This window comes from Microcaecilia unicolor, chromosome 13, assembly GCF_901765095.1.
Source record: "Microcaecilia unicolor chromosome 13, aMicUni1.1, whole genome shotgun sequence".
NCBI lineage: Eukaryota > Metazoa > Chordata > Amphibia > Gymnophiona > Siphonopidae > Microcaecilia > Microcaecilia unicolor.
In genome coordinates this window covers 50,367,461-50,390,917 of record NC_044043.1, presented here as the reverse complement: position 1 = coordinate 50,390,917, position 23,457 = coordinate 50,367,461, and the positions used below count along the sequence as shown (strand labels likewise).

General features: G+C 40.6%; 1 protein-coding gene across 2 annotated transcripts in view; it reads left to right on the top strand.

The window, feature by feature from the left end:
* GDPD1 (glycerophosphodiester phosphodiesterase domain containing 1) overlaps positions 1–23,457 on the top strand; it is a 38,045-nt gene continuing 14,588 nt past the window's right edge. For both annotated transcript variants that reach the window (XM_030185677.1, XM_030185676.1), the window contains exons 1-4: positions 1–237; positions 3,597–3,639; positions 11,343–11,478; positions 15,413–15,458. In XM_030185677.1, coding sequence (XP_030041537.1) covers positions 102–237; positions 3,597–3,639; positions 11,343–11,478; positions 15,413–15,458 — 361 coding nt within the window. In that variant the 5' untranslated portion in view covers positions 1–101. The remainder of the gene's footprint in view (positions 238–3,596; positions 3,640–11,342; positions 11,479–15,412; positions 15,459–23,457) is intronic.

Here is a 23,457-nt window from a genome sequence, read left to right as displayed (position 1 = left end):
TGTGCTGGGGTTTCGGTTTTTTGTTTTTAAGCTGTGGCAGAAACATCGCACGTTTTTTAGACTTTGTCCGCTTAGTGGGTAACTCATGTGAGGTGGGCGGTATGTCGGCGGTGCTGTACCTGCTTTCTACATTGGGCGGCTACGTGGTGACTTCGGCGCTGCTCCTTAAGTGCCCGACCTTGCTGCACAAGAAGAAACAGCAGCACTTTAGGTGCAAACATATCTCTCACCGAGGGGGTGAGTATTGGATAGGAGGAAAGGGAAGGTCTCGGTTGAGGAGGAAGGAAAAATCTGTAAGGATGAGGTAGTTTGTATTCTGGGATTACCTAACAAGAATGTAGAGAAACTAGCAAATGAGGTTACAGGAGGTTCTTAGTGCAGGGAGGAGCTGATGTGGCAAGGAAGGGCAAGAACTGCATTGCTTGCAGAACATTATCAGGTGCTCAAAGGCACATAGACTTACCGAGTTACATAGATTACTATGTAACTTTGTAAGTCTATGTGCCTTGAAAATGAGCACTAATAGTGTATGCTATGCGTCATATCTACTGTAATGCTGTTAATAGTATTCTACCCCGCAGTTGTGATATTTTATTTTTAACTGTGGTTTTTGTAATATGTGCTAGGTGCTACTGTGCTAACCTATTTTGCATTACACGAGTAGTGAGTACTGTGGTCTCATGCAAAACCCCAGGAGTCAATGAGAAATTAATCAAATTTTGTCTCAAACAGGTTGATCCATTTGAAATAATTTTCATATTTCAACAAAGTGCCAGTTCAGACATTTACATTTTTTTAAAAAAAGGCTAACCTGATAAGACCTCTCTTAGGGTGGCTAAAAAGAAACAAGGGGTAGTGTGGTTTTGTTTTGTTTTTATTTTTCTACAGTAGTTAATTCTGTAGTTCAGCAAACACAAGAGAGAGGATTATTTTTTTCTTGGCTACAGAGGCTCAAAGACCTTAATGCTACTGGCTGACAGTGAGAAATATCCTCCTTGGAAGCAAGTGATTGGTACAGGCCTTATTTGTGTATAAGCCAGTCTTAACCAGTTATTCTACTTTTATTAGTGCTGAAGTTGCAACTGGGGCTTAACTTCATTGAAGAATTTATAGCTGCTGTTCCTGCTTTCAGTGATCTACCAAACTCCCCAAACTTCTTCAACTGGTTTTATGTTGCAAGTAGAAATACGTGTAATATATTTGGTGCTATCTTTGTACATAAATTTTGGTTTACTTTCATAAGATGCCGTTGTTTTCTATTTGAAAAAAAAAATCAATAAAAATGATTTTTAAAAAAGAAAATTGCAGAAATAAAATTCCTCTCCCCATTTCTTGATGGAGATCATGTATAGCACCCATAGCTTTACAGTTTTGAACAATGCTAAGAACATATTACTAACACTGGAAAGATGCTCTAAAGTTAACCCTTCTGTTCTGCACAAGTAGACTACTTTTGGTAGTGATGCTATTAGGAAATTTTTTATATTTTGCCCAGAGCATTCTGGTTTGCCTTGGGTCTCATTGTGACCACTGGTGATATTACATGCATATTTTATCCATTTGTAATGTAATGTTAAATTTAGAATTACAAGATAACAGTGTAGATCTAGTCTTTGTTTTAATGAACTTATGTTTCTTCGCGCATACCAACAACTAGCTGAACCCTGCTTTTAAGAAAGGACCTTTTCTTAATCATTGGTGAGATGCTCACACTTTAGGTTTTACCTTACATCAGAATTGCATAAACAGTCATTAATTATTTACATCTGTTCTAGGATTGCATTGATGGTACTCTGGTCAGTTTATTTATTTATTTATTTGTAGCATTTGTATCCCACATTTTCCCACCAATTTGCAGGCTCAATGTGGCTTACATTATGCCATAATGGCGATCACCATTTCCAGGTAGTGAATTACAAATGGTATTACATTAAGGCGCATACATAGTAAAGTATAATACAATAGTTGAAACTGCAGTGCATCATGTGTTCATATTCTCTGTTTGTATTCTGATTTGGAAAACCACTTGCTTGCCTAATGCATGTTTGATTCCATACAAATGCCCTAGGGAGTTGTTTTACAAAGATGTGCTAGCGTTTTTAGCACACGCTAGCCATGTAGACACCCATAATGTTCCTATGGACATCTACACAGCATATGCACTTTAAAAACGCTAGTACACCTTTGTAAAAGAGGGCCCCTAGTTTGTTACAGCATTCGGCCTTAAGCCATCTCTTCCAGGCGTTTTGTCAGGATCCATCATGCCCAAGTCCAGATCAAGAAATATACAGCTACTGTTAAACATTATTAAAGATTAAGAACAGAATGGCCATTTGTGTTTATTTACATGTAAAGGACATCTGGAACGTGTCCTACAGTGAGCTCTAGATACATATAAAGAACATCAGAAGTGCTATACTAGGTCAGACCAAAGGTTCATCAAACCCAGTATCCTCTTTCCAACAGTGGCCAATCTTGGTCACAAGTATATGGTACAGGATCTCAAAGAATAAATAGATGAAGGGTACATAAACTTGATCCTTGTGGGCCTCTAACTTGCCACATCTTCAGGATATCCATAATTAATATACATAGGAAATATTTGCGTGCAGATCTCAATCTGCATGCTTTCAGGGATATTTTGAAAACTTGACCTGTTGAGACCCATAGTGCCTGAGGTTGTATATCTATTGATTTGAGTAAACCTGGTCTTACACAGAAAATAAACTACTGTAGGTGGTGTTTTCATGTAAAACATGTTATGCACAAGGAATGTTATGTAGGGAGGAATGTTATGTAGGGTGTTGATGAAGTAAGTTTAATTTTGGGTAGTCCAAAATATTGCTTGTTCAAATTGGAGAGGATTCTCAAGCTTTTGTAATTCAAAATAATTTAAATCTCCCTTTGTAAGGCCAAAAGAGTTACTTGTTTGTTTTTGAAAGTAATATTTAGCAGGTGTATTTTTTAACTGAAGGTATGTTAAAGACATAAGAATCTTGATGTTTCAAACTTCCTCTCTAAGTGAGATCAATAGTGCATGTAGAATCCAGATTATATGGTAACATTTGTTATTAAGATCCCCTTGGCTGTATGTGCTTTGGAAAAAAAATTACACTTTTTTGCATAAAATAGCAAGTCATAAGCCTTAATGCTTCCATTTTGCTTTCAGAGAATGATTCTTGATACAATAGTCTTTGTAGACAAATGTGGAAGATATCCATTCCCTTTCAGACCTGGACTTGGGTACATTACAGGAGGGTCAGGCTTGTCAGTTTGCATCAGTGCATGATATAGGTTACTTGGCTGCTTCTGGAACATAACCTGATAATGTCCGAGTCACACCAAGGAGCATTACATTGTGCACACCTTAGAATGGTCGGTTTTCTTTTAGCTTGTGAAAAAAAAATGCAGTCTAATTTGTACCCCTTTCACAAACCTTTTCAGGCATAAGTGGTTTCCCCACCGAATCTGGGTTAGAATTTTGAAAAGAACAAATTGGATGCTTTATGTATGTTTTTTTTTCCATTCTGTCTGCATTTCAGTCCTTTCTGTGGTACCTTGTTGCCATTTAAGAAGTTTTATTTTTGACTTTACAGGTGCAGGAGAGAATTTGGAGAATACAATGGCAGCCTTTCAGCAGTAAGTACAGGAATGGATGCTTTTGTTGCTCTGTTTTGTTCTTGGTAGACAGGGTAGATTTTTTTATTTCTGTATGTAGCAGAGATGTTGCAGGAGTTATACAAATATGTAGTTTTACATGCATTATAACTAGATGCCACATGTATTTATGAGCATTATTTATAGGAAGTACCAAATATAACACTTTTGAAATGTATAAACTTCTTTTGTGGCAAAATATTCAACTTCAAGTTCTCTTTCTTTCTGATGAACCACTGTATTGATAAAATGTATTAACATAGTAGAAATCACTGCAAAATCCCCCCCCCCCCCCCCCCCCCCCCCCCCCCCGTGGGGAAACAGAGAAACAAAGGATCTAGTTACTTGATCCATTATTTTTAATGAATTAGCAAGGTTAAAACATCTATTTATTTTTTATTTTATTTTTGTTACATTTGTACCCCGCGCTTCCCACTCATGGCGGGCTCAATGCGGCTTACATGGGGCAATGGAGGGTTAAGTGACTTGCCCAGAGTCACAAGGAGCTGCCTGTGCCGGGAATCTAACTCAGTTCCTCAGTTCCCCAGGACCAAAGTCCACCACCCTAACCACTAAGCCTTAAGTTCATCTATGGTAAGGGTGATTAATGAAGTACCTGTGGGATCTGTTCTGTACAATATCTTTATGAGCAATATTGCAGCGGGTTTAGAAGGAATAGTTTACTTTCTGCAGATGACACTTCTTGAGTATCTGGTAAAATGTCACACAATCAAAGAAAAAAAGTTAAAAGAACAGCCATATATTAGGCTGCTAATATTTGATACTAAAAAGTGCAGTCTTATGCATTTGGGGGTGCCAAAATGAAGAATAGCATACAATATTGGATGAGATAATGAAACCAGGATGGGCACCTCAAGGAGATAGTCTCTGATGTCATGGTAGCAAAACAGTGCACTGAGGGCAGTGGTCGGAGCCAGTGGGATGTTGACGTTTGTTATAGTTTTTAATGTGATGCAGTTCATATGCAGATTATGCTTAAGTATTTTATAATAAAATCACTTCATACAAATAAGAGGCATAACCAGCTGAAAAAAGGTGGCCTTACCTGGGAAAGGATATAGCTTCTCTCTAAACTGCTCCATCTGTCTATCAAAACCATACAAGCGATTATGATAGATTATGACAGGTCCTCTGGGACTACCTATCTCTTCCTGGTGAAGGTAGTGATGTAACTCTGACCCCAGGGATCTCTCTTCCGCCAGCCTTCCGATCTGGCAGCTTACTTTGCCAACCCTGTGCGTGGCCTATGCCCCTACTGCTCAGGAGAAGTGGCGGGTAGTGCTCCAGTCATAGGGAACCTTCCCATCTGCTAGGGATCTTGCTTTAACTGTTCTTTTCTTTCTGCATCCAAGCAAACTGAACTACAGAGCAGCAGGCAGTAAGATGGAGTGTTGTCTCCTCCACCCCAAGCCACTGCTGTAGGAAGTGATGGGTCATGCTAACCTCTACTGGGGCCTGCTTAAGCCTCCAGTGAGCCCTTTGATGAATGCAACTTCTGCTGCACTGTCAACATGGATAGTTCTGCCTCGGTCCAATGTGGAATTCCACAATAGCAGTGTTATGAGCCAGTGCCTCTTTTCCCCTGGTGCAGGAGATTGCTCAATTTACTTTAATCTCCAAAGCTCTGTCCCACATTGTTGACCTATAGCAAAAAAACAAAACAAAACACGTGGGCCTTGTGAATACCTGCGGGGCCTCCGTCCTGGTCAGGGCATTCCTCTCTGAGCTGTTGTCCACTGTCATGGACATGAGCACCAGGTCCTTGAGTCTGCTGTGCAGAGGCTTGAAGCCCACCAGTGCTGGGCTTCTCTATAGTGCATGCCCCTGGCCATCGATGATGTGGTGCCAAGGCACACCTTGACACTGATGATTGTGGGATACAAATGCAATAAATAAATAAATAAATGATGAGTGGAGCCACTCAGGGCTTACTCCATGGCATAGCAAGTGCAACACAGCTACTTCTCAGGTGCTGATGAACCAACCATTCTCCCCTTGACATTTCCACTTTCTTTTTGGAAAAGCTTACGCCTGGCATCTCTTACTTCTGAATTACAACTGTCATAGTGACATATACTGCTCATCGCTACTCTTTCCCCTTTTCCCTCCTTAGCTATTACCCTCTCTCTCTCTTACGCTCTTATGACATTGTATGTTTGCTGAATTGTTGTATGCTTTTGTAGACTGTTGTACGCCACATTGGGGCTGCCCATGTGTGGGAATATTGTGGTCTATAAATGCTATAAATAATAATAAATTATAATTACTGAAGGAACAATGAATTCTGCATTGACCTGGAGGTACAAGTTACAGTGCTTTGCTTCACAGAAGGGCTTATAGCTCGGCATTTAAAGTTTTGATATGCACCTGTGGATTTTTCAAAGCTTTGGTTGCTCCAGGAGTGGGAGTCGTTAGAAGTTTATTTTGTAGCCCTGCAATCTGTGGTTATGGATTGCTAAGCCTCTATGAAATACTTAGGTCTGCCTCCCACTGGCAAACAATCAGAAAGCAGGATTATACTCGCTAGGGGTAGTTTCTGATCTTTAAACAAAATGTAATTTTAGACAAAGGGAACCTAAGTAAAGAACACAATTTGTAAAATGCTTCATTTAAGGAACAAAGTTATCCAACACCCATTATCACCCATATGAAAAAGTAACTGCCTCCTAAACTTAACTGGTTGCACAATCTTTAGCATGAATTAATTGCAGCAAACACCTGTAATTTGATATCAGTTTTTCACTTTGCAGAAGGAATCTTAGCCCACTCTTCTTTGCCAAACTGCTTTAATTCAGACATATTCATAGGTTTTCGTGCATAAGCTTCTTGTTTCATGTCCTGCCATAGTATCTCTACTGGGTTCAAGTCAGGATTCTGTCTAGGCCAGTCCAAAACATTAATGTTTCTCCTCAGTCATTCAGATGTAGACGTGTTCATTGTCTTGCTGCGTAACCCAATTTCACTTCAGCTCCAGCACACGGAGAGATCACCAGATATTCTCCTTAAGTATTTTCTGTGATCTAAACCTTTTTATTAAAAAAAAACAGTTCAAAATGAACACACTTGCCATCATCGTACTCTTAACTACATCAGGGGCACTGGCTAGCCTCTCTAGATCTAAAGGATGCCTACACACATTCCAATCTATTTTAGACCACTGTCAGTTTCTAAGATTCAAATTCGATTGTCACGACCAATACAGAGTGCTACCCTTCAGGCTGTCATCAGCACCCAGAGTATTCATAAAGTGCCTTGCTGCTGTTGCCACTCACTTCTACCCTTATCTGGATGACTGGCTTATCTCAAGACCCATTTTGGAAGCTGTAGTAATCACCCTTCCAGGGACAGCTGGATTGCTGAGTAATAGCCAGAGATACTCTTCGCCTCCTAGGACATATAACTGCTTCTGTATTTTGCCGGACTACATGTGAAACTGTTACAATGGCATCTCAAACTCCAGTGGGATCGGCATCAGCACTTGCATTCCCTATCTAAAAAGATCAAATTAACATCACCATTAAAGAAACTTCTGCTTTGCTGGCAGGAAAGGGCTAATCTTTCTGGTGGTTGGCTCTTTTCAAGATCCTCCTCATGATGATGTCCTAACTAATGCCACCCCTTCTGGATGGGGAACATATCTTTTACAATATACGCTTAGGCTGCCTGCTCTCCAAATGAAATAATGGAGGAGTGGAGTAGTGACCTCATGATTAGTGCAATGGGCTGAGAACTGGGCTCTATCCCCATTGCAGCTCTTTGTGACCCTGGACAAGTCACGTAACCCTCCGTTGCCCCAGGTACAAAACTTAGATTGTGAGCCCACTAGGGACAGAGAAAGCGCCTGCTTATAATAAATGTAAACTGCTTTGGTTGTGCCATAGAAAGGCAGTATTTCAAATCCATGACCCCCTATATCAGTAGGTTAGAGCTCAAGGCTATCTCATCCTAAGGAGCTTAGCCGAGATTGGGTGGCAGAGCTGGTGGCTGGAGGCGGGGATGGTGCTGGGCAGACTTATACGGTCTGTGCTAGAGCCGGTGGTGGGAGGCGGGACTGGTGGTTGGGAGGCGGGGATAGTGCTGGGCAGACTTATACGGTCTGTGCCAGAACCGGTGGTGGGAGGCGGGGCTGGTGGTTGGGAGGCGGGGATAGTGCTGGGCAGACTTGTACGGTCTGTGCCCTGAAAAGGACAGGTACAAATCAAGGTAAGGTATACACAAAAAGTAGCACATATGAGTTTGCCTTGTTGGGCAGACTGGATGGACCATGCAGGTCTTTTTCTGCCGTCATCTACTATATGCATTTCAAGTGTACAGATTCTGGCTTCTCATAACGGTATCACAGAAAGGGAGATGAATGGGCAAGGTACTGGCTGTAGTCTTTAAAGCTGTTACAGATGCCCTGATTTGTAACAAAAAGAAAAATTTGCTGAGCTCTCTTTACTTTACGACAGAATGTGCTGTTTCTAGCTGTAGACCCTTAGCAGCTTGAAAAGGAGCTCAATCATGGTAACAGCTTAGCAGATTTCCAAGGTGCTCGATACTGTGAGCAGTTTTCCCTGCTTCCTTTTAGCACTTGCACTGGGCTCAGGGTAATCCTCTCCCATGGTGACCTTATGATAGTCTGAGGTGCACAATATTGTATAGTGACCTGTTAGCTCTGTAAACTGGATTATCGTTATTTTCCTTGGCTGCAGAAGCCTTTGATATCAAACTGGTCATTCTAGCCTTGTGATGAACTGAGGATTCAGCTTAAAAGTTTCCCTCTAGCATTTCTCAAAACGCACAGCGCCAGTAGCGGCTTCATTCTGCTGTAAACGCAAATGTTAAAAATGATTTATAATGTCTTTGAAGCAGCCTGTGTTGTGTCTGTATAGTACAGCTGTATGGTGATGTGGATCTTTTGCCTGTAATTTAACTTCATGTTCCCTTGAATTACACTCCTGATACTCGTTACACTAACTCTTCCTCATTATAACACTCTTCTTGCTGGGCTCTCAGCACTCAAATCCAGTGGCACCAGTTTCTATCTTTAGAACATTCATATATGAAAAATTTGTACCATGCAGTCCCTCTCCCCTAAAACTTCCCTGTAAGTTATTAGGCAGTGTTGAGGTCCAAACATACTATTTCTAATAAACACTTAGCACTTGCCCCTTTCTATCTTGCGTGTATGATTTTTATAGTGGCTACATAACCACCTGTGCTTCCATCACAAGGACATTTTATACAAGAAAATATAGTGAGTGGTGATTTGAAAAAAAGAAATGCATCATGTCCTTCCCTGCATTCCTTTGAATCCAACCACACCAAAAAAATGCATTTCACAGCTTGTATCAGGAAACCTGCTGCCCTTTAAAACATCGCATTTTCTTCACTAAAAATTAGAGGTGGGCAATGATTTTAAAAAATGTAATTAAAATTAATTGTATTTTAATACACATAGTGAATCGCACCTCTGGGCTGGATGACTTAGTAATACTACTAAATTTCCACCTTGTAAACTGTATGAACATTTTTTAAATCTGTGGAATATAATGAAAAATTGCTTACACACTCTTCCTTCCGACAGCACATTGCTCCCCCTCCCCCCCCCCCATATAGACACCTACCTTTCTCTCCTGCTGCATCCTTCCCCTGTATACAGACATCCATTTCTCTCTTCTCCTCTGCTGCTACTGACCACCCCCAGCACACAAGTCCCCCACCCAACCCCATATTTATCTTAACATTTATCTGACTCTTCATAGGGTCTCCAGCAGCAATTCCCATATCCTACTTGCAACTGACATTAGTATCTTCCCTCTGCTATGTTATGCCAAGGTGAAATAGGATGGGCAAGGGACAGAAAGCAATTCTGGACATTGGAGGGGAGTTAAACATTTTGGTCAGCATTAAAAATATTTAATCCTAGTTAATTTTAAGAACAAATCAAATTAATGGTGCACTAAATGCCCACCCCTACTAAAAAGTTTTGAAACACTGCACAGCAGGAGTGGAATGATCATACAGGCAACCGGGGAGGGCCCAGGAGCTGTAGGGGGCTCAGTGCCTCTGTCACACAAGATAAAGCGTCTCCTTCTCCTCCTCCTGATCGGCTTCAAACTCTCCTATGTCGTAGGCTGGCATCTATTTGGGAAACCTGTATAAACAGCAACAACCGTAAACCATGACAGTAGCTGTCGGTGCCTAGATCCCCTCTGTACTCTCCCGTGGTTTGCCCAGACAGAAGAAAATGGTCGCAGTGCCAGCTGCACAGGCGCTCTGCATACATTTTTGGTCAGTCCTGTCCCCAAGTGTGCATCAGAGGGATACAGGACCTGCTGAGCTATGCAGAGCACTTGCACGACTGGCTCCGTGACCGTTTTCTTCTGTCTGAGCCGCCCACGAGAGAGTACGGAGGGATTGGGACACTGACGGGTACTGCCCTGGTTTGTTAGTTGAAATCTGGGATGGAATGGGGGGGGGGGCAATGATCTTTACTGCCCGGGGTCCCAGATCACTGTCAGTTTGCCCCTGCTGCATCGAGCCTGTTTTAGATTGCTAGATTCAGAACACGTGCAAATCCTGTCTAGTAGCCCAGTGGCAGCACTGCTGTTCAAGAGACCAGCTTTTTACCTGGACATTTCAGCCTGAGGGTTCTTCGGCTTCATGGGAATGTGGCTTGTCTTAATGGCTTTGCAACCCTCTGGATGAATAATTAAAGGGTTTTGCATGGGTTTACTCCACATGGAACCTAAACCATCACCAGTTACTACTGGTCAAAGAATAGGCTCAAAATCAATTGAATTGGTTTTCCTTCTTTAAAAAGAGCTACATTTTAGGGATACATTTTCATCTGGAAACCTAACTGCAAAAATACCTTTGTTTCTAAGCCTGTTTGAATGACAGGTTGTTGTGCAACTAAACGTGTGCACTAAAACAATGATGTAGATTATGCATTTTATTGGCATGCTGGCTGTGCATGGATTCTTTGTTTTGTTTTAAGTACTTTCATGTCGATTTAAAATGCTCTCCAATTATGCCTTTTTTATGCATATATATGATTCACGTGGGGGGGGTCAATTCTATAAGTGGCGCCTAAAAATCAGCGTCAAACTTTTTACGTGCTGAATTCTATTCTATGAAGAGTACGTGTCCTTTATAGAATACTGCTTAGGGCATAAACTGTGCCTTACTTTAGGCGCTGGCAATTATGCCTACTAAAAGCAGGTGTAAATGCTGGCACCTAAATGAGGCACGATTCAGCTGAATTCTGTATTTACACACACACAATTTTGAACGCCCCAGCCACACCCCCAAAAATGTATGCACATTAGAATTTATTTTCGGAGCTGAGCATAAATTCTAATTAAGGCCAATTAACACCAATAATTGGTAGCCAATTAGTGGCGCTGATTGGCATGTTAAAGCAATTTATTTGTGCGCACACAACTTTGGTCTCTGTTTATGGAACCTGGGGGATGGTGCTTAGCTTTAGGTATCTGCATGTACTCGGTGAATTTTCAGCCAATCTATTGACTTGTGTATCCATGTAGGTTTCAATTAAGCTTTTGAAAATGTTTTACATATTGCCATTATATAGAGACCCTCAAATGTTCAATGTTGGTGGACATCATCCAAAATATTTCTCACAAGCAGCAGTTCTTGTTTCTGTCACTATGTAGTGCCGTTAACCTCGGGACAGACATGCTGGAACTGGACTGTCACCTGACAAAAGATGAACAGGTGGTTGTGTCACACGATGGGAATCTGAAGAGGTCAACGGGGGTTAACGTTAACATATCTGATCTCACATACTGTGTAAGTAAGATACCTAGTCGCTGTGCAGTCTGGTCACTGCATCATTGACATGATGCATAAGACTAAGCGTATGAGCTTGTACTTGCTTAATATAGACCTGCACTTCTTCTTTTTTTTTTTTTTTTCTGTTGGGATGCGTAACTGCAGCTGTTTTTTCACATATACAGAAATTACTGAACAATACCGTGCCAGGATGGTAATGTTTATTTATTTATTTGTTGCATTTGTATCCCTCATTTTTCCACCTATTTGCAGACTCAATGTGGCTTACAATAATATATCATAACAAGCGCCAATCAAGAGTAGATAAACAATTGGTTACATAAAGAGTAAGTGAAACATAATGGATATAATCAATTCAATAAATCAGAAGGCAGACAGATTATCAGGTAATTAGTGATGTATTGGATTTCCAATTATTGATTACTAGTAAAAAAAAAAGCCCATTTCTGGCACAAATGAAACGGGCGCTAGCAAGGTTTTCCGCGGAGTGTGAGAGTGACTGTGTGAGAGAGAGAGAGAGTGAATGTGCAAGTGTGTGTGACAGTGAGAGTGGGTGCGAGTATGTCTGTGAGAGAGTGTGTGTATGTGAGAATGAGTGTGTGCGAGTGCATATGTGAGACAGTGTCCTCTCCTCTCCCCCCTCTCAGGTATTAGGGACCCCTGTCCCCCCCCTCCCAGGTCTCTGGACCCACAAGACACATATTGTGTGTGTGAAATACACAGTGTGTGTGTGTGTTAGTGTGTGTGGGCACTCCCTTTCACATCAATTCCCCCTTTTCCCTTCATGTTCCTCAACCTCAGTGCATCATCCTTTTCCTTGTAACTCCCCATCCTGTCTTCCATTATCTCATTACCTGCTCACCCTTTCACTCAATGTCCAAGTCTCCATCTCCATCCTCCCAATCAATCACTGCTGTTCCCCCAATCTGCTTTTCCATTCTTTCCTTTGTCTGTCCCCATCCCAGGCTCCAGAGACAGTGTGTGTGAGTTTTCTTTTTGTGGGTTTCCTTTTTTTGCCGCTGCCGTTCAGAAGCGGCTCCCGGTCTTCTTTTTTTCCGCTGCTGCGTCTCCGCTTCCGTTCAGCTGTGCAAGAGCAATGTTGATTGGTCCGTCGTGCATCTTAAGTTTCGTTCCGTCACCTAGCAGCGTTTCGGCGATGGTAGTGGTTCCTTATTTCTTGCAGGTCGTTCTCATGGGTCCATGATGTGTCTGACGTTACGTTTCGTCGAGCGATGCAATTCGCTGAGTGTCAGTGCTCCGCCCTCGACATCATGACGTTGTGACGCGAGGGCGGGGCAGACACACATGGAGAAAAAGCGATCTACACAACTACAAATTTAGAACGTTGGGAGATTTGAGGCTTCATTAGAACGCTGGAGGTGCGTTTTATATAGAGAGGTTATGGTAAGTCTTGTAATAAAGGAAAGACTTTAAAGATAACAATAGTTTAACAATAGTATGCCAACTACTGTTGAATAAATGTGTAATACATATCCAGTAGCATGGACAAAGTTTTATGGCCTGCATGTTCATGCTAAATGCAGCATACTTGGCACTAGAGATGTGCAGTTTTGTGTTGTGTGTGTTTGGTTTTCCCTTTCTTTCCTTTCTCTTTTGCATGTGCTAAAATACAGAAATGGTGGCATTTTGTTGGGTGGTGGTGTTTTAAGATGAGAAATGATATAGAACCAATATCATTGATTTCCATTTTCCATGGTCGGCATAGTTTGTCATACTGATGGCAACAGAATTTAGTGAAAATTTGGGCAGCATATTGCTGATGTAACATTTTGTGTGCTTACATCGGTGGCCTAATCAGGTGCAAATTTCAGTGAATTCTATGTAAGGCGTCGTAGCTGATCCATCAGTTGAGATGAAAAATTAAACAGTTACTGGTTTATTTGCTAAAATCCTTTTGAACGTTTAGCAGAGGGATCTTCTCCTACAGGTACTGTTGTGTTATTACTAGAGGAGAAATATTTAGTGATTGCTGATCACTTTACTTTTTATTATTATTAAAGTATCTTTTTATTTATTATTGCAACACAATAAACATTGCAGCAGTTTTGAACACTGATGAAAAACAGTACAAACCCATACAAACAATTTCACCCTTCCCAAAAACTCCCCCCCACACACAAATACTTTTAAAAATATCTTGCAGTGATTCCCAAAGCTGGTCCTGGAGTTACCCCAGCCAGTGAGGTTTTCAGGGTACCCACAATGAATATTCATCTTCTTTATAGATATAGGAGTGGAGGAGTGGCCTAGTGGTTAGGGTGGTGGACTTTGGTCCTGGGGAACTGAGTTCGATTCCCACTTCAGGCACAGGCAGCTTCTTGTGACTCTGAGCAAGTCACTTAACCCTCCATTGCCCCATGTAAGCCGCATTGAGCCTGCCATGAGTGGGAAAGTGCGGGGTACAAATGTAACAAAAATAAAATAGATACTATTGGAGATTCTACATGGAACGTTGCTACTATTGGAGTTTCTAAATGGAATGTTGCTACGATTGGAAATTCTACATGGAATGTTGCTACTATTGGAAATTCTACATGGAATGTTGCTATTCCACTAGCAACATTCCATGTAGAAGGCTGCGCAGGCTTCTGTTTCTGTGAGTCTGACGTCCTGCACGTACATGCAGGACGTCAGACTCACAGAAGCAGAAGCCTGCGCGGCCACATTGGTGATCTGCAAGGGTTGACTTCTACATGGAATGTTGCTAGTGGAATAGCAACATTCCATGTAGAATCTCAAATAGTAGCAACAGTGGAGGAGTGGCCTAGTGTTTAGGGTGGTGGACTTTGGTCCTGGGGAACTGAGTTCGATTCCCACTTCAGGCACAGGCAGCTCCTTGTGACTCTGGGCAAGTCACTTTACCCTCCATTGCCCCAAATAAGCCGAATTGAGCCTGCCATGAGTGGGAAAGTGCGGGGTACAAATGTAACAAAAAAAAAAAAAAAAACCTGACTGGCTAGAGTGCCTCCAGGACCAGCTTTGGGAACCACTGATCTACTGCATTAAATCAGCAGTAGGATAGATGTAAAGTGTTTTGCTTGATAATGTTGAAAAATGGATTCCGTTTGTTATTACATTGTATTGCAGTTTTTATCTAACCATGCTTACATAAACAAAGGACTTTAGCCAAGTTGCTTTGCATTTTAAAAGATAAGTAAAATGATGGTCAGCTATAGTACATTGTATTTGTAAAAATACATGTTACTAAGCTTGTAGTGAACAGGAAAGATATACAGCAGGGTGACACCTGAAATTTTGTTTGTAACAGGACATCTTTAGTCCAAATATTTCTGCATCAGGCTGGCTGCCTGTCATAGAACTTCATATGTCATCTCTGGACCGCTGCAGCCAGTCTGCCTTCAGAATTAAGAGACGTGCATTCATGAGATTCACTTTCCTTAGGGGCCCTTTTACAGATCGGATGTTGGGTTTACCGTTTGCTGTTCTGGGACTACCTTCTGCCCAATGCGGCTGCCGGCAGTAGTCCCGCCCCAAGCGTGTGCCATTTCCGGGGCAAAAAGTAAACCCCCATAAATTACTTGCGTGGCAGTAACCCAGCAGTAATCGGGCATTGCCGCGTGCTGCCTGGTTACTGCTGTGTTAGCACGGGAGCTCTTATCACCACTTCAAGTGTGGCAGTAAGGGCTCCCCACCGCATGGCCATTTTTTGTCTTTAGCTTTTACCGGCTGCAGAAAAAAACAGCCCTGGCATGTGAGAAAAACGACCCCTGCCGCTAGTGGGCCCTTTTTCCTGCAGCTTGATAAAAGGACCCCTTAGTGCTTGATCTACAGTGCTTGGTGTATTGACCACCTAAGAGAGCTTGTATTTTAAAGCAATTTTAGACTTTAGAAGCAAAATCGATGTCTCTGAACTAAAATCTTTTTCTTTTTTTCTGTCATTTTTCTAAAGGATCTGCCTCCTTACTTATGTAAGTTGGACGTCACTTTTGAAAAAGGTAAATTTTGTTTGAATCTTTTTCCCCATAATTTATCAGCTGCTTAAAGGAATGTATATTGTCATGATTGCCTTTCTTCTTCATATGCTACAAGTGTCAGATTGACACCACTGGAGACATGTATACGAAATCACTTGTGTTGAATAGAGAGGTTTGGTTAGGCCCTCCTATAACACTAGAACAAGAGAGAGCGCTGTGAGAGACCTGGGTTAGATACAGAGGCTCTGGTTTGGTTTCTTGGAATGCTTTAGAGTAACTTTGTGTCCCAATCACAATACAACAGGTGTACCATGCTCTGAAGTGAGCCATGGCCTGGGGCTTTGAAGCAAGGGCCGTCTCTGTGGTGACTGGGTTATAAAAGTAATCAATAGAAATCAAAATAAAACATGGAAATGAAAATAAGATGATACCTTTTTTATTGGACATAACTTAATACATTTCTTGATTAGATTTTGAAGGTTGCCCTTCGCTTATTTTCTTTTCCATGTTTTATTTTGTTTGATTTCTATTGATTACCTTTAAAAGTGGACTAACACGGCTACCACACCACTGGGTTATAAAAGAAAGGGAGGAAAAGGAATTAAAAAAAAAAAAAAAAAAAGAAAAACCCCACTGAAGCTTTGCTCATGGAAGTTCATGGCGCCACTGCTGTGGTTGGGTTTGGTTTTGTTCTGATTGAAGTGTAGACTGTACTAGTATTAACCATTTTTGGTTCTGTGAGCCGGGAAAACTGTGTATAAGCAGTTTGTGTATAAAATACTTTCACATTTTGGGTTTGATTAGGACAAAGAGATGGTGGGTCCAACTGCATGCTTATTTTGGTTTTTCAGCACTCGTTAATTACTCACTTTAGCTTCTTGTGCTCTGTTTCTTTTGCTCATTCTGCAATTTAGAATAAGAAGTTAATCCCATGCTGCTCTTGCACAAAGGAATGAACTAACATTTCTGCATTCTCTTATGTGGTTCTTATTTTGCAGTTTACCTGAACTCTAATAGTGCTGTAAGACGTCTTTCTTTTTTTTCTTTTTTTTTTAAGTTCTTTTATCATTATATTGAAATAATCACAAGTACCCACTTGCACAAGAAACAGAGAGAGTAATTATAACAAAAGAAAAAAAAATGAATATACAATCAAAACACAAAACTCTTCCTTAGACCGCAATAATAGAGGGGAAGCCGCCAACATAAGGAGATCAAAATGAGGCAGTATCCCTCATCAGTCTCTTAACGTGTTGGTACCACAGTCCCATTGAAGATCGTCACATCCGTGAAGGTCTTCAGTTGCTCAGGAAGAAAGAAAACATATTTTTGACCCAAATAGTTAAGCATACATTTTACATGGGTATTCTAACAAATGTGATCCCCCTAAAGCTCGAGTTTCTTCCTTCTAGGCAAAATTGCTTTTTGTCTCTCTGGTGTAACCTTAGTTACATCATGATATATCCAGTGCTCACCAATTTTTGGCCACAAAATAGCAAATGAGAATTCCTAAAAAATAGGCTCACATCTGCGTTAAGGTTCTTCTCAAATACAAAAGACATTAAAAGTGTGACAGGATCGGCTTCTTATGTTAATGAGTCCACGAGTATAGCTGACAAATTCTGAAGATCTTCACTTCCACTTTGTGTTTTGAGTTCCAGTTCCTTGTGATGCACCTGTTTTTAAGAGGTGGTAAGTAATATACTTTATTTAAGGGGGGAATAGCTTTGGGAAAATACTTCAGATTTTCAAGAACGTATTTTTTAAAGAAATCCGCAGGGGATACAGCCAGGCTTCTAGGAAAATTCAAAACTCTGAGGTTCATTCAATCTTTTATTAAAAATTTCCATTTGTTCTGTTTTCTCCCACTACTCCAACCAGAGTTACACCTAATCACACTGACCACCCTTCAACATCTTCAGTCCTTCTGTGATTGTTCTCTTGTGCTTGACTGCTTAAATATTTTAAATTTAAATGCTTTACTTTTTGTCTATTAGATTGTAAGCTCTTTGAGCAGGGACTGTCTTTCTTCTGTGTTTGTACAGCGCTGCGTACACTTTGTAGCGCTCTAGAAATGTTAAATAGTAGTAGTAGATTGAGAGAGCATCTCCACTTAACTCACAAGTAAAGAAGTTTCCTGGGTCGATTTTAGCCACTGTGCAGTTGAAACTTTGAATAACTTTCTAGTTAACATCCAGAGTCACTGCCATTTGGGGGAGCTGATTCCACATTTCTCCTTTGTTACTTCGCTCTGCAGTTGATACGAGTCTAGCACCACCATCAGAGAGATCCAGTCTTTAGAGATAGGTAGTAACGAAGTACTTGTACTTTGTTACAGTACTTAAGTACAGTCGTCAGTACTTGTAACAAGTTACATTTTTTTTAATACTTTTATTTGTAACTAAGCAGTACTTTGTAACAAAGTACAATTCAAGAAAGTATTTTTATATTCAAATCTTTTTTTATTCCAGAAAGATAACAGTACAGTGCAGATATTATTTTTAACATTAAATCCAACATCCCACCCTCCCATCCACCCTCCCCCCAAAAAACCCTCCTGTAGGAGACCAGTGCTGAGTCTGTTACAAGCAATAACCAAGAGTCTGTTACATATTGAGCAATCTACTCCGTGCAGTGGGTGTTAGCGTATTCCAGAATGGGCCCCAACATTTCTGAACGCGGACACCTGCAGTAGAGGAAAATTCTTGAATTTCCAGTCGTTCAAGTCTTAATAGGTGAATCATTCATAAGCTCCATTGCTAAACTGAAGGCTTATTGTAAGTCAACCATTCAGATAAGATGACTTTTGCAAGAAAGTATTTTTAATATCTCTTGCAGCTCATGTGCCTCTCCCTTCCCCAAGGCCAGCTCTGTCTCCCCCCCCCCCCCCCCCCAAAAAAAAAAAACAAACAAAAAAACTACTGCTCACAAACTCCTGACCCACCCCTTCCCAAGCCTATCTTACAGCTCTGGTAGTCCAATGGTGAGCTCGGGCAGGAGCGACCCTCCTATCCTCATGCCAATGCATCTCCATAGTGAAAATGGCTGCCACAAGTTCCTGCATCAATCTCCTGAGACTGCCGTTGAAACTTGCTGCAGCCATGTTCAGTATGGAGACTGCATGGGCAGAAGGGTAGGAGGTTCTCTCCTGTCCCAGCTCACTGAACCACCAGAACTGGTTATCCAGGTAAGTACCTCATGCCAGCATGTACCAGTTTTTCTCTTTTATATTAAAACAGTTTTTCTTCTCACACACACTCTCTGTTTTTCTGTTCACACCACATGTGATCAAGCGATACTGTTTGTTTTCATTTTAGTAGTCATTCTACCACTGTCTTCCTTTACAGTTGAGTCTTATGAATTATTTATGCGAATGAGAGTCATCGCTCGTTTTGGTGCTTTTTTAAATTTTAAAATGCCAGTCTGTGTTTGCGTCCATCTTATGCCATGGAAGGTGCTCATTGTTACTGATTCAGCATTGGAAATACTCCCTTTCGCTTTTATCATACACTTTGAGTTATTTAAAATTGTCTTCGCTGACCATTTTCACTTGGTCTCGGGCGCAGTTGTACGCAGCACTGTTTACGGACATACAGTATTTTGTTGGCACGCTCTCTGTAGTGGTTCATTTTCCACCTCGCTTGTGATGTTTCTTCAATATTTTCCACCGTTCCTTGAATAATTTTACACATATACTAATTTGTGTCACTTCAAGTATGATTTCTTCTCTCAATTTGGTTTTGGTCACTCCATGCATACCCTTCTTCCTGTGTTTTTGTCTTTTTTTTTTTTTCTTTTCTTGTGCATCCCATTCTTTCTAGCCTTTTGACATCCTGTTCCATTTTTCACCTGTTTCCTGCATGTACCTCTTTTTTTCTCCTGTTCTTCCCCCCCCCCCCCCATCTCTGTTTTCCTGTTCCCTTTTTTTCTTCCCTGCCCCCCTTCATTCCTACTTTTCCCCTTTGCTCTTCCCTTCCCTGTCCCATTTTTCTTAGTTTCTTTTGGTCTGATGGGCTTTTTTATTTTTAAGTTTGATTTGTATCCATACTGATTTTCTAAACTGACGGGCATCAGATCCCACAGTGGACTGAGGATTTTTGACTAGTGCTCACTCTTGTAAGCAACTTGAAGTAATTCTATTGTGAGGTAGGCTATAATACCTCTGTTTTTGGGTTTGTTTGTTTTTGTGCATAGTCTTATATGTTTCAAGTGTTTACTTCTTAATAATTTTATGTCTTTTATGATATGTTTATCTTATTTTCTTTGATACCAAATTTGGTTGCAGCAGGTTTATTTTAATATGACTCATGTTTATAGTTCATTTAGTATTTTGCATATTCATGAGTTTTATGTGTTTTTGGTGATTATTAATTGAATTATTAATTTTAAAGCATATGGCTATAATTTTGTATTTTGAATTTGTTTTACTATGTTTATAATTCATTTATTTTATATATTTATGAGCTTTGTGTTTTGGGTATTTATTGAATTATTTATTGATTTTTAAGCATGTGGCATAATCATGCATTTTGTATCTCTGGTGTTTCTCATGCAATTTATTATTTTATACTGTTTTTGTATGTAATTATTAGGTTTTTATGGGGGGGGGGGGGGTTGCTGTCATGGAATTCATATGACCCCTGATGCAGGCCCTTTTGTGCCGAAACACAGCTGTGTTGGATCTTCTTGTTGTTGATACTGAGGCATATTTTCAAAGCACTTAGCCTTCCAAAGTTCCATAGGTTTCTATGGAACTTTGGAAGGATAAGTGCTTTGAAAATATGCCTCACTGTCAATTAAGTATTCTCTAGTTCCACTATTGGATTGTGTGCTCCACTTTTGCTTTATCCTTGTTGATTCCATTCATGGAGTGTTTTTCCTTCTTTGATTTCTCACCTTCTCTATTTATTCTATACTTCATGAGGGCTACTGTGATCGTATGTAAAAAAAAAAAAGGCTGAGTATTCTGTTAGCATCAAGTGTCTGTGTAGGACTTGATCTGTACTAAACCAGCTTGTTTTGTTTTCCAATAGGTGTATTAATGATGTTCTGCCCACTGCAATGTTTAGGGGGGGGGGGGGGGGTTCTAGGAGGACCTTGTGTGACCCCCTGGAAGTTAGCTTGTAAACATACTAGATTCTGTGGTCCAACTTGTTGAGAATACTTTTTACTTTATAGTAAAAAAAAGTAGTTTTAAGAGTTGTACTTTATTTTACTTGAGTATTTTTCTTTGGATAAAACTTTCTACTTTTACTTCACTACTTTTGAAGCCAGTACTTTTAAAAAGTAACAAACCCATCTCTGCCAATCTGGTGACTTCCATCTGCGAAGGGTTTCCTGCCAAGGCCTGGATTCTGCAGGACACAGTGGTGGAGCAGCCTTGGATGTGACAACGATGTGTCTAGCTCCAGGAGTCTAGGCTCTCCTTTACCTAAACTCCTCTGGTTTTCATCTGCGAAGATCTTTCAGCATACCGGTCTATAGTTTGCTGGACCAGGGACAATGATCGGGTGGTGGTTGGACCTTCACAACTCCCTTACGTTTAGTATAGGGCATACTGGAACAAGTAGGAAAACAACTCCAGCAAGCACTTCCAGCTTGGTAACAGCCACAAGGAGTTCAGTCCGCCATCATGGCACTCCCTCTTTCGCTTGCACAGTGCTGTAAGATGTGTCATTTGGATAGGCAGGCTGAGAATCCAAAAATTATTCTTTATGCTTTTCATTTCACCTGCCACAAGAGCTAATGTATTGTGGTATTCCAGTATCTTTAATGCTCAGCAGTTTCCTTCTGCTCCTTTGGGATCCAGCTTATATGGAGGCAGTTATATGTCGTGAGCCTTTATTCACAACTGTATGGTTGTTTCCTTTCCTTACCCCAACTAACCCAGCCTGCCTAGCAACATTCCTCGGCAAGGAGCCATAGCTTTCGGGAAGCTAGTATGTATGCATCCTGGTTCCACAGTTCATTTCCTTGGGGCGGGGGGATCTCATTACCCATTTTTGTAGCACCCCATCTTCTGACCGGACCAAGCTTAGAAATCAAACCTGCAGCACTGTCAGCAGTTGATCAGCCCAGCCTACTGGTAACCTCTTTGGACTGATTCCTTTAATTACGTACCAGTTGCGCATACCATTATTGGTGCCTTTTACCATGAGTGTGAGACATCCTGGGTAACAGTGAAATAAATAAATTATTATTATTATTTATTGCATTTGTATCCCACATTTCCCACCTATTTGCAGGCTCAATTGGCTTATAGAGTTTGTTATGACATAGTCATTCCATGATATCAGATACACTTAGTATTGTATAGAGATTAAGTAAGGGAAGAGAGAAGGAAGGTGTTAGGCAGGATAGTATGGAAGGTGGACTTTAATAATTGGAAGGATTGGTGAGGTAGTTTTGTGAGGCTATGGGTTCTCTTTGTAGGCCTTGTTGAAGAGATGTGTCTTCAAACCACCAAAGTACGAAATGTGCATATTTCACAGTAAATCTTAAAAAAAAAAAGTTTAAAGTTCTATTTTCCAAGCTTTTATTTAAAAAAGAAAAAGTCAATAATATTTTATTAGATCTACCTAGTAGTCTTTGAAATTAACTATTGGGCCATATTTAATGAGTGTTGATCGATTTTTGGCTAAGTACTTGTTAAGCACATGCTGTATTAGGACTCATAATTCAGTGAAGGCTGCTTGTAACCTTGTTCAAATAAATGTTTTCCTTGTGTTTCAATAGCTTGCATGACATTGCTGTGCTAAGCCCCAATCTGCATAGGACCAAGCTTCCCAAACTGGCAGTTGTGACCCCAAATGGGGTGGCAAAACTGTTTTTTGGGTCACAGCCTGCATGTACACTCTATAGGACATCATTTTTTGTGTTACCCTGATGCAGCAGCACAAATTAGGATCATGGCCACAGAAAGATGGGTGAGCACTGGGAGTAACATGTCTGGATAGGACTTGGAAGTTCCAAATCGGAACAGAGTATCTTACAAAAGACTGTACTGAATATGGAGCTTTTTGTAATTGTACATAGGCCATCAGCAAATATACTTGTGTTTGCCAGCATGTCCAGACAGAGCAGCCATTTCACAAGAAAGTACATTAAAAAAGACCCCCCCCCCCCCCATAGTTTAAAAGAAATACACATAACAAGAAGAGCCAGTTAAAGAGCTGAGTGAAATTAAACGTGTTGTACTTTTTGAAGTGGTGTTAAGTCTTCACTAAGCACAATTGCTTCCTCAACCAAAAGAGCAGGTAGCTGACATTTACACGTGCCTCAGAGCAGGTTTAAATGACAGCAAAGAAAGTGTTTAAAATATGTGTGTTTCCATTGTAAAAGGCAAAATACATGTAAATTATCTTGGCCAGCCAAAAACATCTCTCCTTCAAATCTGTGCATTCATGGCATCTACATATGTAAATAATGGCATTATAAAATCAGCATTTTCACACACAATGCTGCACAGCCCTTCTAAAAATGACCTCCTATGTTAGTTACAGTTATGTACCTCCCAACAGCTTACACCCTTGCAAAAATACCAAAATGTAAAAGAAAAAGAAAAAAAGTACCTTATGTCCGAATGTTCCGTGTGAGAGAAAAATAACAATACAAACTCTCTAATACAATTGGTAAATACCTAAATATATCTTGAATGCTTGTTAGTGTGTATATGTACGTAGATATATATATATTCCTCGGTAATCATCATGGTAAGAGCACAATAGTACTTGTCTGCTATGTGAGCAAATATGACGCACAGATTAATGCAATTCAGTCTGATTAGCTCTAGTGCTTATAAATAGCTGCTCTGCTGTAACATCCTCAGAAATGCAAACAAAGCAGTTGGCAGCTCTTTGTCCTTGTGTGTGTTGGGCTAAGACTTGGGAAAATATGCAAAATGATGATTGTACTGTGATCACTGCACAGACCTCTCTGAGGAAGCGGTGAATCAAAATGTTATCCAGAGCTTCTATAATTTGTAAGATGTGGTTGAATATTAACTTAAGTACACTACACT